At 39.4% G+C, this 18335-nt stretch overlaps 1 protein-coding gene across 1 annotated transcript; it reads left to right on the top strand.

Moving 5' to 3' along the window:
• The first annotated feature begins 6075 nt into the window (after window positions 1-6075).
• Window positions 6076-6459, top strand: LOC126488665 (40S ribosomal protein S25-like). The gene has a single exon (XM_050122300.1). The coding sequence runs from the start codon at window positions 6094-6096 to the stop codon at window positions 6457-6459; it is 366 nt and encodes a 121-aa protein (XP_049978257.1). The 5' UTR covers window positions 6076-6093.
• The last annotated feature ends 11876 nt before the right edge of the window (window positions 6460-18335 follow it).

Below are 18335 nucleotides of genomic sequence, written 5' to 3'. Positions count from 1 at the left end.
CATGATTGTGATTTCACTGAATTATAACCCAAGTGAGACAAAAGCTTTGGTATGATTTATTCTTCCACTGTTCACTATTGAACATGCCTCCTCCTTCAGACTGAGGACCAGAGAGGTAAGTTTCCAGCACACCCATTTTTCTTACTTCTGCCTGATTCAACTGGGGAAGAAAATAGGACGTTTGCCCTTTCTATTCCATTTCAAGCAGGACCTTCAAAGTCAAATTCTCCCCAATATGATAATAGATGCTCTGGTGATTTTCTTTAGAATTGCATTAAGTGGAAGTCTGCAGGGACACAGACAACCTGTCACATAAAGGAACAAAGAAATTTGCCACTGTGCATCTTCTAAATGCAGACAGCTGTTCACTTTTACTACAATTAATATTGACCTTTGAAATTTACTAATACTCCCAAACTCATGATGCAAATAGTGCTTCTTTTTTTTATTGTGTTACTGCTTCTATGCACTAAAAAAATCAGGAACATAAAAAATATTTTTAAAGCTGAGGGTGGTGGTGGTACACACCTGTAATCCAAGCACTTGGGAGGTGGAGGCAGGAGGATAAAGAGTTCAAGGCCAGCTTCAGCAATATAAGGTGTTTAACATCTGCGTGGGCTATGTGAGACACTGTTGCAAAAATAAATAGATAATAAATACCAGGAACATGGATGACTCCTGTTGTTTCGAAGAAAATGCCTATCATCTTGCAGCTTCCCATGGCCTTTTCTGTTGTCTCCACGAGCTAGAATGGTAAATGTGCTTTTTCTGTATTTGCCTAGAAATAAACAGGCAATTAGCAGGCCAGGATCCCATTGCTATATTTTTCCTGTCAGTGCCTTCTGTCAAATGCACGGAAGGAACGCACCTAGTGTTCACCAAACCTTTTTTAGTCCTCACTGCAGAGAAAGCAAGCACATATTACAGAGGACCATAGAATGGATGCATAAGTGTTAGAACACCATGCAGAATTTGGTCTTTGTGTACTTTGATGGCATATATAAGGAAGTAGGGGGTTGCTCTGGATTGGACACTGGCAAAAAAATTGGATCTATTTATGAGTTGTATCTCAATAAATCTTAATCATGCTGTATCTGGGAAGAATAGGAAAATAACAGAATTATACTTGGTAAAGCAGTTGAAGTCTGGCAAGATAGCATGGAAAGGCACTTGCCACTCAGCTTGATGATCTGAGTTTGATCCTCAGAATCCACACAAGCAAGGAGATAATGTACTCTTGCAAGTTGTGCTCTGACCTCCACAGGTATGTGTGTGTGTGTGTGTGTGTGTGTGTGTGGACACACACACAATGTAAAAAAAGGTGCACACATTTTAGCATCTCTATGGGAGTATTTGACATTCAGGAGTGTAGCATAGTAACCTTTTATTTTGCATATGCTTAGACAATTCAGTGACCTAGCTTTGTCTCATTTTATTACATTCCCCAAGTAATCTTGTGTGAGGTTGTTATTCTACAAAATGACTTATGTTTAACAACAGAATAACAGGGCCTACAAGTATGAACAAGGCCAGTTTCTTGATGTCAGGGATTGCTTTTCTTTTTTTTTTTCTTTAATCTTTTTCTCAGGGAGACAATTTGAGGCTCCATTGCTCCCCTAGTTTGGGGTAGGCGGAAGGTTTGTTTAGATTTATCTTTAGTGTGAGGATCTTTCAAGCCATGAGGTTGGGCTATCAGACTTAGGCCATCCCATAGTCCTGCACCAGAGTTTAGGTCTGAACCATGTTTTAAAAAATAGGATTTAAGCTGGGCGGTGGTGGCACACGCCTTTAATCCCAGCACTCGGGAGGCAGAGGCAGGCTGATCTCTGTGAGTTCGAGGCCAGCCTGGTCTAGGAGAGCTAGTTCCAGGACAGGAACCAAAAAGCTACGGAGAAACCCTGTCTCGAAAATAAAAAAAAAAAAAAAAAATAGGATTTAGAGGCTGGAGAGATGACTCATCAGGTAATAAGATGTTGTAATAGGAGCGGCGGGGCTGCGTCCCCAGAACCCCGGCTGCCTGCTAGCTTATGCCCCGAAATAATTACACGGACACTGTATTCTTTTAAACACTGCTTGGCCCATTATATCTAGCCTCTTCTCGGCTAACTCTCGCACCTGGACTAGCCCATTTCTAATAATGTGTGTAGCACCCCAAGGTGCGCTTACTGGGAAGATTCCAGCCTACGTCCATCCTGGGTCGGAGCTTCGCATCTGCCCAGGAGAGGGGAGCATGGCCTCTGAGCTCATTTCCTCTTCCTCCCAGCATTCTGTTCTGTTTACTCCTCCCACCTATGTTTTAACCTATGAGGCCAAGCAGTTTCTTTATTACTTAACCAATGACCTTCCTCCATCAATAAGATTCTTGCAGAGGACCCAGGTTCAATTTCCATCCTCCACATCAGGCAGTTCTCAACTGTCTGTACTCTGGCTCCAGGGGATCTGACTCCCACTTCTGACTTACAAATACACCTTCCCTCATGCATACACATACCCATGCATAGACACAGAAAAATATACCCTCACACACTTACATTTCTTTTTGAATTGTGGTAGAAAGACTACTCTGTGGTTAAGAGCATTTCCTGCTCTTGCAGAGGACCTAGATTCAGTTCCCAGCACCCACATCAGGTGGCTTACTACTGCCTATAACTCCAGTTCCAGGGGGAAATCCATTACCCTCTTCTGGTCTCCATGGGCATTACACATACAGCACATAGACATACATGCATGCAAAACACCCACACATATAAAATAAAAATAGACAAATATTTAAAACATAAAAACAACCTAAAATTATGATTTCACTTTGATTATCTTTATACTTGCTTTTTTGTTATTGTATTTTTTTTTGAGGCAGGGTTTCTATGTGCAACAGCCATAGCAGTCCTAGAACTTGCTTTCTAGACCAGGCTGGCCCCAAACTCACAAAGATCTGCCTGCTTGTGTCTCCCGAGTGTTAGGATTAAAGGTGGGCACCACCATGCTCGATTATACTCGCATTTAAAAGTGAATTATTCATGTGATTCTGGACTCCAGAAGGTTATTTGTAGAAAATGTTAGGAACGACTTCTGAGAGTTTTTGTCTTTCTAGGGAATAGTCTGAAAAACAAAAAATACAATTTCATTTTTAATACATGATAATAAATACATTAAGGTACTGGGTCTTTAAGGTCAGGCTATTTGAATTCCAATCCCAGCTCTGTGATTTATTAGCAGAATAACCAAGTGCATAAATACTATATGTATTTATCTTTGTTATTAATTAATGTTTGCATTTGTGAAAAATTCAAAACCACACATTATTAAGTTATTAATTATTAATAATTATTCTCCTAATTGCTTTCCAATGTAAACAAAGTAAAAGTATACACTTTGCATTTTAATAACAACCTCCAAGATATCTGCAAATACTAAGACAGACTAAGTGGCAAGTTGAGCAGCAGGTCTTAAATTATTTACAAGACTGGTTTATTAGTTACTTTCTGTTGTTGAGACAGTACACCATAACCCAAAACAATTGATGAAAGACTTTATTTTGGCTTATGGTTCCAGAGGGATAAGAGTCCATCGTGGCAGGGTAGCCTGAAAGCAAGCAACAGGCATGATGGCAGAAGCATGATACTGAGAGTTTACATACTCAACTGCAAGCAGGAAGCAGAGAGAGATAACTGGAAGTGAAGCTATGCTATAAACTTTTAAAGCCCACTCCAACGATTTACTTCCTTCAGCAAGACTGCACCTTCCTATAACTATTCCAAAAATACTGACACCAACTGGTGAGCAAGTTTTCAAATACCTGAGTCTATGGAAGACACTTCTCATTCAAATCATCATACCTGGCTGATAAAAAATTAAGATAAATTACTATTGATGTATTTCTACATTGCCAAGTATATTTATAGATTTTAATTTGTGTTAATTTAGCTCAATATTCATTTCAGGTCATTTGCTCAGTGGTTGTGGTAGTTTGAATAAGAATCCTTGCATAGGCTCATATATTTGAATGCTTAGTCATTAGGGAGTAGCATTACTTGAGAAGGATTAGGAGGTGTGGACTTGTTTGAAGAAGTGTCTCATGGGGGATAGGTTTTGAGGTTTCAAAGATACTAGCCAGGCCCAGTGTCCCTTTCTTCCTCTGTCTGGCCTGCAGATACAGATGTGGAACTCTTAGCTACTTCTCCAGCACCATGTCTGCCTGCATGTTGCCATACTCCCAACCATGATGATAGTGGACTAAACCTCTGAAACTGTAAGCAAGCCTTGATTAAATGCTTTCTTTTATAATAGTTTCCATGGTCATGGCAGAACACTGACAAAGACAGTAGCCAATAAATATATCATGAATCTCATTTTAAATATGTGGTACTCAGAGATAAATAAAATATAGAAAATAAAGTTATGTGAAACTGTATGGAAATCATAGGTATATAACATTTGAGCTTTCAGTTAGCATACAAATATATGCAATATGAACTCTGTTATTTATAAAGCAGAATATCTTCTAAAAAGAAACATAACACATCTGTGAGATATATTTTCTTCAAATTATTTGTCAAATAACACATTTTAAAAAGAGAAACAAATGTTCAAATTGAAGTAGTTTCTGTCTGCCATTTAAAAATAAACACTATTAATTATCTGTTGGTCTATGTGTTCTAAGACAATAAAACAGGAGTTCAGACAGACAATATGTAACCTACTTCTTCCATAATCTGCTTGCTCATACATACACTGTCACACCCCCCACTGGCTCTGCATTCATGAGTTTTTGTGTGTCTGCCCATTTTTCTGTGTGTGCACAGATGAATTTGAGATGGAACATTAAATATGATAGGAGGGTGTGAGGAGGCTCATGACCACTCCTCATAAAGGATCCTAGCCCTTTTGTAGTTTTACTCTTTTGGGAGTAGGTGTTTGCATGTACAGAGAGAATGAGGGAAGAGGAAGACTAGTTTAGCCTGACTTTTGGTCTATGACTGTGAATGTCACGAGCCATTTCCCCCCTAAAAATCATTACAGGAACCATCACCCTAGGGGGTCTGCAGAGAACCCCCACACCCATAATTATGTTCTATTGAGAATCTGCCCCACACCCAATTAACTGCTAATCTGTTAGCAGAACCGCCTCACATTCCAGCTATCCAGGGAACTAGGTGTGGCAACTTGTGACTTCTTGGCCTACCTGACCGAATTACGTGACCGGGACCACGTGGCGAGATCCCGTGCCCTGCCCCCCATTCCTTACCATATATAAACTGTAACCCGTCCCTAATAAACGGAGGCTTTGACAAATCTGCTTGGCCTCCTTCTTCTGTCTTAGCTCATTCCCTTCCAGGTAGCGCCCCTCCGAGACCCTGGAATAACTGATTGCAGGGTGGGTTACAAACCCCTAGACTGAGTAACCCACCCAAACACAATCGACATGTGAAGGCATGGAGGCATGCCTGTGAGGATGCCATTGAGTATTTGGAAGCACATACATACTAGCCAAAAAGAATAAGTGAAACATTACTGTTCAGACCCAGGTGCCTTATAAAACTATGTTTTAGATACAATGTGATCTATGGTGGGTTAGAAAAAAAAAGATACTGGCTCTTTTGAGAGGTCCTGCTACAGAGCACTTAAATGGGGTTTGTGAGAAGAGTGCTACAAGTTGCTTAATGGTGACATAGACCTCTGCATCCCTGGAGCTGGGGTGGTGAGTGTGGCTCGCAGAACTGGTGGTTAACATACCTCTGCCATGTTGAACCAGGTGGAGTAAAAAGGCAAAGCCATAGCATTAAGCTTAGCCAAGCCTCTTGGCATTTAAAAAGTACTCCTGGTCAGAAAAGAAATACAGCTACCCAGTAAACATAGATTCAGACAAAAAAGACCTCTGAATGGACCACAGTATGATTGATAAATGTGCATAGTCTTGGGAAAGAAAAAAGAGTAGAAACAGTCACAGATGAAAATAATGATTTAAAAATTCTTAAAAAAGAATAGAGTAATACAATATATGCATATTAAGCCACATAAAGATGGAAAATATAGCTTTTTCCCCTGACATCTTAGGGAGGCTGCAGTGGTTGTCGCCACTCTCCGAACTTCATCATGCCGCCCAAGGATGACAAGAAGAAGAAAGATGCCGGAAAGTCGGCCAAAAAAGACAAAGATCTAGTAAATAAGTCCGGTGGCAAGGCCAAAACGAAGAAGTGGTCCAAAGGCAAAGTTCGGGACAAGCTCAACAATCTAGTCCTGTTTGACAAGGCTACATACGACAAACTCTGTAAGGAAGTGCCCAACTATAAACTTATTACTCCAGCCGTGGTCTCTGAGAGACTGAAGATTCACGGTTCCTTGGCCAGGGCAGCTCTTCAGGAGCTCCTTAGTAAAGGGCTTATCAAGCTGCGAGCCCAAATAATTTACACCAGAAACACAAAGAGTGGAGATGTCCCAGCTGCTGGTGAAGATGCATGAACAGGTTCAATCAGCTGTACATTTGAAAAAATAAAACTTTATTAAATCAAAAAAAAAGATGGAAAATATACAGAGAGTCTGAATTATTGTGTATTCTTTTAATTTTTTGACTGCAGAGAGACATTTGATTCTGGGGTCTGCTAAGCTAAACACACACACACACACACACACACACACACACACATATATATATTAAAGGTAACTTGACTTCAAAACTTGACTTGAGTCTAAGGATATGTTACTTTGGAAAAGAGGTTCTATTTTTGTTTCCACAGAAGATAAGAATCTGAGGATTCCTTCCAGGCTGCTATGGTTTGATGGGAAAAGACCCCTCAAAATGTCTCCATGTACTCTAAAAATACTTCACCCAAAAAATATCTGGGAGCTGTTTAGAGAAACAACGCCAAAATTCCCCAAAATGATTGTTTATAAATGCTTGTTTTCATTTAAAGGGGGTTAATTATAAGTGGTTAATAGTTACAGCTAATCTCATTCTAAAAAGGGGGGTATCTGATATAGAAATGAATATGTTGCTATGGGCTTTGGTTTATTGATACAAATTTAAGGTCAATATTGTTACATGTATATTTCTACTCTTTTTAAAGATATTATGTTTATATGGTTCAAGATGGCTCAGAGGTTAAGAGCACTGCCTGTTCTTCCAAAGGTCCTGAGTTCAATTCCCAGTAACCACATGGTGGCTCACAACCATCTGTAGTGAGATCTGATGTCCTCTTCTGGACTGTAGGAATACATGCAGACAGAATACTGAGAATATTGTATACATAATAAATAAATTAAATATATATATATAATTTAAAAAACAGATTAATAGTCATTTATGATAGTCAAACTTGTTAGGTTTTCTAGAAATACATTTCAATTAGATAGTTAATCTTCAACACTTCAGAGACCTACAAAATATGGCATTTGAAAGGTTTTAAGAACTTAGACTTTTCTCATTGGTGAGACATGTCTGTTTCTGGCAGCACCAATTACTTCAGAGAGGTATTGAAATTCATTGTGGAATTTGTCTTCAACATGACAAAGATAGTTATTTAGACAAGAAACTGCTCTTGTCTGGACTGCTTGATAGTATGCTGTATAAAATGGACATGCAAGACCTACAGAAAAGTGACTGCTGAACTTACCAAAATATAGGATGGTCCTCCAGGGTTCCTGCTTCACAAAAGAAACTGCGAGTCATTCTGCAGGACACAGAAGAAAGCAACTGATAAACTTTGTAATTACAAGGCAGAACAGATCTTCAAATTTTCTGCTTCACTGAAATGTTTGCCAGATACTATGTGCCTATAGGCTAAAGATGGATGCTCCAATGATATGGAAGAACTTTGGGTGACTGTCCAAACAGAAGATGTATCTGTCAGTTCTAAAGTTGTGGAAGTTGCTTACAATGCACTTCCTGTTTACTTAGGTAATATTATATCCTTCTGGGTTCTTTGCTGGAGTTGAAGACAGATAGTTATAGTTTCCTTAGTTATGATAAAAGATAAATTAGATATAAAACTTTAGATTCACAATGATAAATAGAGTAAATATTGTAACTGTAATTCTTGCTTGATACCTGTATTATTGTATGCAATTTTACTATGTTAAAGTTAAAACCTTCCTTTTTATTTAGACAGAAAAGGAGAGATGATGTGGTATTCCCGTCTGTATACTCTGAATATATTTTTATTACCATTGGTTAATAAAGAAGCTACTTTGGCCTATGGTAGGGTAGAAGGATATAGCTAGGTGGGAAAACTAAACTGAATGTAGGGAGTAAGAAGGCAGAGTCAGGCAGACATTAATGTAGCCGCCCAAGAAGCAAGATATGAGGTAACAAACCATGAACCGCATGGCAAAATATAAAATAATAGAAATGGGTTGATTTAAGGTATGAGAGCTAGGAATATGCCTCAGTCATTGGTCAAACAGTGTTGCAATTAATATAGTTTCTGTGTGATTATTCAGGTCTGGGTGGCCAAGGAATGAAAATGCAGTCTTTCTTTTATACAGAGAGCAGGAGATAAACATACCATGCTAATAAAGGTACTACCACATGGCAGAGTATAAATAGGAATATGGGTTAACTTAAAATGTAAGTGACAGTAATAAGCCTGAGATGTTGGCTGTGCATTTCTAATTTACATTAAGCCTCTCAGCCAATTATTTGGGAAGCGACTGCCAGGTATTTGGGAACAGGCAGGTGAAAGAGAAATGTTAACTACAAAGTTTGCTTCACTTACATATCCAAGTCACAGTCTATCACTCTAAAGATGGTAAGATCTGGGAGAACAGAGCCAATAAATGAGACAGACTGAAGTCTCATGCAATAATCAACTTTATTCAGAGTATCAGGCAATTTATACTATGAGGGTTTCATGTGAGTACAGTATAGAATCACAAGGACAAACCTCATGTGGCAGACAAGCTGCACATAGCAAATCCATGTTTTCCATAGAGGCATATAAACAAATAAAAATAGCTAGTTGTGATGAATAATCTGAAGTAAACTCACTCCTGTCCACTATACCTGGGATGGGCATGAGAGCACATTCTAAAGACAAATCTGTGTTTTTGAAGAAACTGAGGTTACAAGACTCTTGTCTTGTTTTCCTGAAGTTTCCTCACAAGGACTCAGAATTCTCCCATGACTTCATTCTTGGACCATGTTCTGACAAAAGCCCATCATTGACAGAATTCAGCATAGGAACTCAATCAGGAACTGAATAACTGGTTCACCCTCTGGATTGCACTCTGGCTCACTATCTGGCTCATTATCGCCAGCCGTGAGATCCAATCCAGGTCCATAGGCATGGTGCTGCCAACAGTGAGCTGGACCCCGTCACATCAATCAGTCATTAATCGTGATAATTCTTTTTTTTTGAGTATTTTTTTTTTATTGAGAATAGGAAAAAAAAAGTTTCCGCCTCCTCCGAGCCTCCCATTTCCCTCCCCCTCCCTCCACTCTTCTCCCCCTCCCTCTCCAATCCAAAGAGCAGTCATGGTTCCCTACCCTGTGGAAAGTCCAAGGACCTCCCCCCTCCGTCCATGTCTAGGAAGGTGAACATTCAAACTGGCTAGGCTCCCACCAAGCCGGATCATGAAGTAGGATCAAAACCCCTTGCCATTGACCTTGGCTTCTCATCAGTCCTTATTGTTCCCCATGATCAGAGAGTCCGGTTTTATCCCATGCTTTTTCAGTCACAGTCCAGCTGGCCTTGGTGAGCTCCCAATAGATCAGCCCCACTGTCTCAGTGGGTGGGTGCACCCCTCGTGGTCCTGACATCCTTGCTCGTGTTCTCCCTCCATCTGCTCCTCATTGGGACCTTGGGAGCTCAATCGTGATAATTCTTAATTTCTCATAGACATGCCCATAGCCCAATCTTATCCAGGCAACCTCACAACTGAGACTCACTCAGAGGACTCTAGGCTGTTTCAGGCTGATAACTGAAGCTACTACCTAGGATTCCCTATCACTTGTCAGCTTAACATAAAATACATCACTTACAGCCACAATCTTCCAATTCTTGTCTCCAAGATTTCATGTTAATACCACAATATAAACCATAGTTCAACTTTTAGATTTTAACTTTATGTTTGATCTTTTTTACTTGCGCGTGTATCACATGCATGCCTGGGTATGATGGTTGTGCACCACTATGTGGATGCTGGGAAATGATCTCAGGTCATCTGCAAGAACAACAAGTTCTCTTAATCCCCAAGCCATCTCTCTAGTCCTGAACAGTCCAAATTTTATAAGTCTCACAGTCTAAGAATTTCAACATTTTAAAAGTACAAGGTCTGTTTAGATATCAAAGTCTGTTAAGTGTGCAATACTGTAAAATAAAAATGTTAAATATTTTATTATCCCCAAAGGGAAAAACAGCTTGTAGTTACAATCAGATCAAAGCAGCCCCCAAAATCCTGCAGTGTAAATAAAATCCTTCAGTGCAGTATTTTATATCTGGAAATCATTCATGGCCATCTGGGTTCTAAAGCACTAAGCATGCTCTGCCATCTGTAGCATATATAGCTTGTTTTAAACACAAGCTCATGTTGGCACAACCCCATATCTGCCACTGTCCTTGATGAACAACTGGGGGTTCTTCAATGTGAATGAGGCTTCTCTGCAGGGATTCCAGCTCTGCCAAAAAAATGCCAAACCTCAGCTGCTCTTTGTGACTCCTTCATGCCTTCAAAACTAGAACCACTCAATCATATCACAAGGACACTTGCTCAACTATGTTCATAGCAGCTTTGTTCATAATAGCGAGAACCTGGAAACAACCTATACATCCTTCAATAGAAGAATTGATAAAGAAAATATGGTATATTTACACAATGAAGTACTACTCAGTCATTACAAAACAATGAAATCATGAAATTTACAAGCGTATGGATGAAACTAGAAAAAAAATCATCCTGAGTGAGGTAACCCAGAAAGATACACATGGTATGTACTCACTTAAAAGTGTATATTAGCTGTAAAGTAAAGGATAACGATATTACACTCCACAGCAGAGAGGCTAAGTAACAAGGAAGGCCTAAGTAGTGGGGGCACTTGGATCTCCCTGGGAGGGGGAAATGGAATTGATTTTGTGGGTGGACAGGAGGCAGGTGGGGTTGAGAACAGGAGAGATCAAGTGTGTGGGGGTATGCAGGCAGGGGGAGTACTGAAAGAGCCGACTGGAAAGAGGGGCGGCATTTCAGGGTCAGGTAGAAACCTGGCGCAAGGGAAACTCCCAGAAATCTATAAGGATAACCCAAGCTAAGACTCCTAGCTATTGTGGATATTTAGCATGAACTGCTCATCTCTTGTGGCCAGGCAAGACTTCCAGTGGACGGAGTGGAACACCAACCCAGTCGCATAACCTTTGACCGACAGTCTGTCCTGCCTATGGGATGTACTGGGGTAAGGGTGGCACAGAGATTGTTGGAGTGGCCAACCAACAACTGGTCCAACCTGAGACCCATACCACGAAAGTGAGCATGACATTGCCTGGAGCACCAGGACTGAAAGGTTGGATGGCCCAGAGACCTAGGATAGAACTAAACATGAGTGGCACAAACCTCAATGTAATGATGCCTAATGATATTCAGCTATACTCATAGATTTGTGCCTAGCCTAATAGTCATCAGAGAGGATTCATCCAGCAACTGGTGGAAACAGAAGCAAAGACCCACAGTCAAGCATTAGTTTGAACTCAGGAAATCCTACAGAAGACGGGGGGGGGGGGGAGGAAAGATTGTAGGAGCCAGAGGGTCAAGGGCATCACAAGAAGACCCACAGAATTAACCAACATGGGCTCATAGAGACTAAGCTGACAACCAGGGAGCCTATATGGAACCAACCTAGGCCCTCTGCATATATATGATATTTGTGTGGCTTACTCTTCTTGTGGGACTCATAATAGTGGAAGCAGGGGCTGTCTCTGACTCTTTTGCTGGGTTGTCTGTTCAGTCTTAATATGAGGGGAGGTACTTAATCTTAGTACAACTTGATATACCGTGATTTGTCAATATCCATGGGAGGCCTGCCCTTTTCTGAATAGAAACGGAGGAGGAGTGGATGGGGGATGAGGCAAAGGGGAGGTGGTGAGGAGGAACTGGGAGAAGAGGAGGGAATGGAAACTGCGGTCAGGATGTAAAACAAACAAACAAATAAATAAGCAAGCAAAACTTACTAGTACTACAATGGAGACAAGTTCTTTCTGCTGCCTTAATGTATAACCTTACCTCCCTTAGATCACAGCATCTATATGCTGACCCTGAGAAAATACTGCCTAGGTTTCATCTTAATGATGCTGACCTCTTATTAATCACAGAATCAGCTGTAGAGTGGAGGGAAATGCAGTAATCCAGGCCTCCATTACTGCATTTCCCTCCACTCTGCTCCTACAAGTTCACATAGAAGTCTAGTAAGCTCTGAGTACTCACTTTCAATCTTTCCCCTTAAACATATGGTCAGGTCTATTACAACAACACTATGCTCCCAATAACAATTTCTGTTCTAGTTTCATTTTGTTGCTGGGATAAACCACTTATTTAAAAAAAAAAGCAACTTATAGAAAGAAAGGGTTCATTTGACTTATATGTACAAGTCCATCATTGAGGGAAGTCAGGGCAGCAACTCAAACAAAAACTGAGGCAGAAACTATGAAGGAATCTGATCACTGACTTGCTCTCTGAACTGCATTTTGTCTTACTCCTTGACTCACATTTAGGTAGCCTTCTTATATATCCCAGGACCACTTGACTAGGTCTGGTGCCACCCACCCACAGTGAGCTGGGCCTTCCCATATTAATCATCAATCAAGACAATCTCTCACAGAAATGGCCACAGGCCAATCTGATGCTAGGTTGTATCTAGTTGATAGTTGGAATTAATCAGGACAAATAACTATGTATTCATAAAATTCATATTTCAAACTTAGCATGCTTTCACATAATCACATTCTTTCTCTGCTACCCACTCCACACATACACATCTGGATGATCCAGAATGAGAAGCTCATAGATTCTCAGAAGCCAATATCAATGAGTGTATTGACATTTAATATTTCTCCCTCAGCTCTTAAGGTATACAGAAGCAACAAAATGTGTTTTGCATATGTGTACATGTTTGCATCTGTGTGAATGTGATTATTTCATTGGTGAATACACCAGTAACACATGGGAATAATGAGATAAATTTTGTTATTGCAAATATTGCCTAACCTTTAGCTAAGGGAAGAATGATGCCATTTCTTACTATGACAAAGTGCCTTTTACTGCACATATTAGAGGAACTGAATAGTTTTTCATTACTAAGACCCATATTAGCCAATCCAAAATATTTACATTTTATGTTCAAGCATTAAACTTCCATATTCTTACTATAAATTAATATAGTGTTTATAGAACATTTTAATGTCAGAATGGGTATATATAGATTTGGCCCACTTTTGGCCTTTCTCATTTGTATTTAATTTTTTTGGCATCATTATTAAGAAGATTGTCTTTCATACCTTGAGTGGTTATGGAAGCTTTGACTACACATGTGCATTTTTTTCTGGTCCCTATATTAGACTCTATGAGGCTATGAGTCTGACATTAGGAAGTGTAAGTCATATAATTTTGTTTTAATTTTCAAGATTATTTCCCTATTTAGGGGGCCTTTGAAACTTCATGTGAATTTTTAAGTTCTTTTTCTATTTCTGTATAATCATTCATGAAATTTTTTATAGCAATTGAATTTATTTACTAGATTGATTTTGGTAGCACTGTCTTTTTACAATACTGGATCTTCCAGGTCATGAACATGGTATGTCACCATTTATGTCTCACTGAATTTCCTTCAGTACTGTTTTCCAGTTCACAGTGTTTAACTTTGTTGATGTACAAAAGAGTTCCACAACAGCCCAAAATGCATTATAACAAAGGTTTATTTGGGGGGGGGGATATACTCACAGAAAGAGTAGCAATCTGAAGTCCTCTGCATGTGCTGGGAACTAGAACCGAATTCAGCCACCAAGAGAACCACACAGTCTTTTCATCTGCATTTATAATACATGAGACCACGTCCAAAGTGGGCTGGTATCTTAAAGGCTATTGACTGAAGGAGTTCCCACAGCATTGCTTTGTTAGTTAAATTAACTCTCAAATATTTTGTTCTTTCTAATGCCAATATAAATTGAGCTGTGGATTTGCTTTTGTTAATTTCCTTTTTTGATCTTTCATTGTTAGTGCACAGAAATGCAGCCATTTGGTTGTACATTAGAACTTTACTGAATTCTATTATTAATTCTGTAATATTTTATGTAATATTTAGGAGTTTCCCTATATATTATGTCATTTATACATTTACATTTTCCTTTTCAATATGGACACCATCAGTTTCAGTTTTTTTCTTAATTATTTTTCTCATTTTTTGTTATTTTATTTTCCCCCTTTTATTGAAAATAGATTCTTCTCTCACAAAATATATCCTGATTACAGTTTCTCCTCCTTCTACTCACCCAAGATCCTCCCCACCTCTCCTCTTATCCAGATTCACCTCCTTTCTGTCTCCCATGAGAAAAGAACAGGGCTCTAAGACATAATATTAAAATATTATAACAAAATAAAATATAATGAGAGAAAAACTATCATTATACTGAAGTTATATAGGAACAGGACAAACCAACGGAAGAAAAAGAACTCAAGAGAAGGCACAATAATCAGACACACACTCCTTTGCACAGTCAGGAATCCCATAAAAAACACTCAATTGGAAGATATAATATTTGCACAGAGAACTTCGTGCAGACCCATGAAAGCCCTGTGTTTGCTGCTTGGCCTCTGTGAGTTCATATGGGCTTTGCTTAGTTGTTTTAGAGGGCCTTGTTTTCTTGATACCCTCCACCTCCTCTGGCTCTTATATTCTTTCTACCTCCTCTTCTCTGGGGTTTCCTGAGCCCTGAGGGGTGGGATTTGATGGAAACATCCCATTTAAGAATCTCTGTCTCTCTCTGCATTATATCTGGCTATGGGTCTCTGTATTTGTTCCCATCTGCTGTAGGAGGAAGCTTCTCTAATGATCTCCCTAACTATTTTAACTAAAATCCTAATAACATGTTGACTTAAAGTGGTAAAAGTAACTAACATAACTATACTTCCTGGTATTAGAGGAAAAGCTTGTCACCTCTCACTATTGAGCATATTAGCTGTATGCTTTCATAATATACTTAACATACTCATATTAGTTTCTATCCTACTTTATTGGGTATTTTCATTATGAAAATGGGTTGAGTTTTGTGAAGGACTCTTTCTGCTTGTACTGAGATGATGTGACTTTTGTCTTTCACTGTTCATTTGATAGCCTATGTTGCTTAATCATTACATATTGAATCACCTTTATATTATAGGAATGAATCTCATTAGTTTATGATACATGATTTTAAATTTTTTCCATTTATTTTTATTCGTGTGTGTGTGTGTGCACGTGTGTGCATGTGCATTTGTGTGCAAGTGTTTATGTGGAAGCCAGAATATCCTCTTCTATCACTCACCACCTATTATTTGGAGGATGAGTCCCTCCCAAACCCACAGCTCATATTTTCTCAGCTAGTCTAAAAGCTAGTTAGTCTGTCTGTTTTAATTCTGGCATTATAGGCACACACTGCATGATTGACTTGTTAGATGAGTGCTGGGATCCAGACTCCAGTCTTCATGATTGCTCAGTAAGGGCTCCTAACTTCTGAGCTACCTAGGTAGTCCTTGTATAGAGTCACCTGGGAAGAGGGAACCTCAGCTGAGGAATTGCCTCCATTATATTGGCCTGTGGGTGTGTCTGTGGGTGGTCATCTAATTAATGATTGATGGATTGATGTAGGAGAGGGCCTCCCTGCGCAGTCAGTTAGTTAGGCCTGAGGTGTAAAAGAAAAATAGTTGAGGCTCCAGCCTATTATGTTCACCCCTGCTGATGCAACTTTCAACTTTCAGGCTTCAGGCAGTACCCACACCACCTGCTCATCTACAGGGTCCTTGTGTGCCATATCCCACCTATTTGCCCAGCCAGATTCTTCATATCTTGCTTCAATGTCTGTCTAGGTGACTCTGTCTGGTCCTCCCCTCCACTCTGCCCAGATCCCATATCTAGCTTGGACCCAACAACCAGTGTCAAAGCCTAGTCTGGCCACTGTTGTTTTATGTTATCCCCAACTTCCAGGCTCCAGACATGACCTATGCTTCCCACCTACAACCAATAAGCCCCTTGCATGCCACATTCAATCTCTCTGCCCAGCCAGATCCTGTAACTCTTGTCCCATAACCTTTCTGGAAGAGTCTGCTTAATCTTTCCTTCATAAATCCACTCCCAATCCAAAGATCTAGCCTGGGTCCCAAACCTAATAGCCCATGTTAGATTGACCACCTCTTCTTGCACTGCCTGCAACCTACAGGTTTTGGCCATTACCCATGCTGTCTGCCCATAGTCTAAAAGGCTCTTTGTATACCCATCCAACCTTTCTGCCTAGATAGGTCCCTAGGCAGATGACTCTACCTGACTCTCCCTTCCATATACCATCTCAAAATGCCAGATATACCCCTAAACTCCATGTTTGAATTAAGATGCACATGGTGAATTCCAAACCCAGCCCCATTTCTGCCTGATTTCATTTCATTGGAAATGACATGATAGAGACAATTCAGGGCTTGAAAACAGAATTCAAAAAAGAGATAGAAATACTGAAAAGAACTCAAGCTGAAATGAAGAGGAAATTGAAAAAAATCAATAATCCAACTAAAAAACTCAAGGTAAAGCCTTACAAAAAGAGTAAATCAAACAGAAGATAGAATATCAGAACTCAAAAATATACAACTAGACTAAATAAGCAAAGAATATGAGGGAAATAGAAACACAAGAAAAGAATTGTGCAGGAAATGTAGGACACCATGAAAAGTCCAAACTTTCAAACCATAAGAATAGAAGAGATTAAAGAATCCCAAGTCAACAAGATCATGAAGAACACTTCCACAAATTAAGGAAAGACTTATGCATGTAGCTTAAAAAAGGCATTTAAAACAACAAATACACAAGAACCTAAAAGATATATTATAGTTAAACTATCATGCATGAAAAGAAATATTATTGAGAACTTCAGGAGAAAAAATGCAAGTCACATAAAAGGAAACCCCATCAAAATAACAGCTGATTTCTCAATGAAAACTTAAGAAAAGCCAGAAAAGTCTATGTAGTCCATTCCAAGTTCTAAAAACCAGGACTAACAACCTAGACTACTGAACCCAGCAAAAACATTTTCCATGATTGAAAGAGAATAATTCTCACAGACACAAATAGCCTAAAAAATTATATCTAGTAGACCAAAGCTAAACAAAATCCAGGGAGCAGTACTTGAGGATGAAGAGAGGAATAACCATAGCCAAGGGACTCTAGAGAAAAAAGAAATAAAGCTAAATTGCTAAATGATAAGAGGCCACCACGAAACAACAGAATGTTTACAATCAAAATACTTTTAATAACTTTAATGATCAATGGCCTCTATGATAGTTTAATTGATCAAGAATAAAATCCATCTATCTCTTGTCTACAAGAAACTCCTCTTACCTTTAAAGATAGGCACTTCCTTAGAGTGAAAGGATGTTTGAAAAAGTACTTCAGTCAAAATGGACTTGGAAGCAAGCAGCCATTGTTATCCTAATATCTGATAAGACAGACATCAGAGTCGAAATAATCAGAAGAAATAAAGAATAACACTTCATTATAATCAAGGGAATAACTAGCCATGAAGACACTACAATCCTAAACATTTATGTACCAAACTATAGTGCACACTATATCTGAAAAGTATACTACTGGAATTAAAGACACAAATAAACATCAACCCACTAATAGCAAGTGAGTTTAATACACCTACTTAGTCTAATATACAGGTCACTAAGGGATCTCTAATAGGCTCAAAGATGGCAAACATTGCACTGACAGGTTTTGACTTTTACCCTTCCTAACCATTAGATTACATTCCTAAAACTAGTCCCCAAAGTCTATTCCCTTATCTGGCCACTGACTCATTCCTCTCATTCCTGAGACTAAACACCAAGGTCCAACAATCAAAATTCATTATTCGGTTAATGTGCTCAATTGGGACTTTCCAACCCACCTTGCATAGACGCGTCCCCCCCCTTTTAAAATTTCACTACTGTAAAAACATCTGTTGCTGTTACTGCTTGCTGCCTGACTTTACAGGATCCAGAGGCAGGTCCCCCACTACTTGCCCTCTGCATAGTAAATCTCCTTCACGCTGAGAACTTGGTGTCTGGGTGTATCCTGTTCTGTTGGGGGGAGGGAGGGCTGTTCCAACCCCCTACCTTGCTGCTGTGACTTGGAC

This window comes from Alexandromys fortis, unplaced genomic scaffold, assembly GCF_014885135.2.
Source record: "Alexandromys fortis isolate MF-2015 unplaced genomic scaffold, M_Fortis_MF-2015_v1.1 scaffold_201, whole genome shotgun sequence".
Taxonomy (NCBI): domain Eukaryota; kingdom Metazoa; phylum Chordata; class Mammalia; order Rodentia; family Cricetidae; genus Alexandromys; species Alexandromys fortis.
The sequence above is the reverse complement of the archived record's forward strand: the minus strand, read 5'-3'. Positions and strand labels throughout refer to the sequence as shown.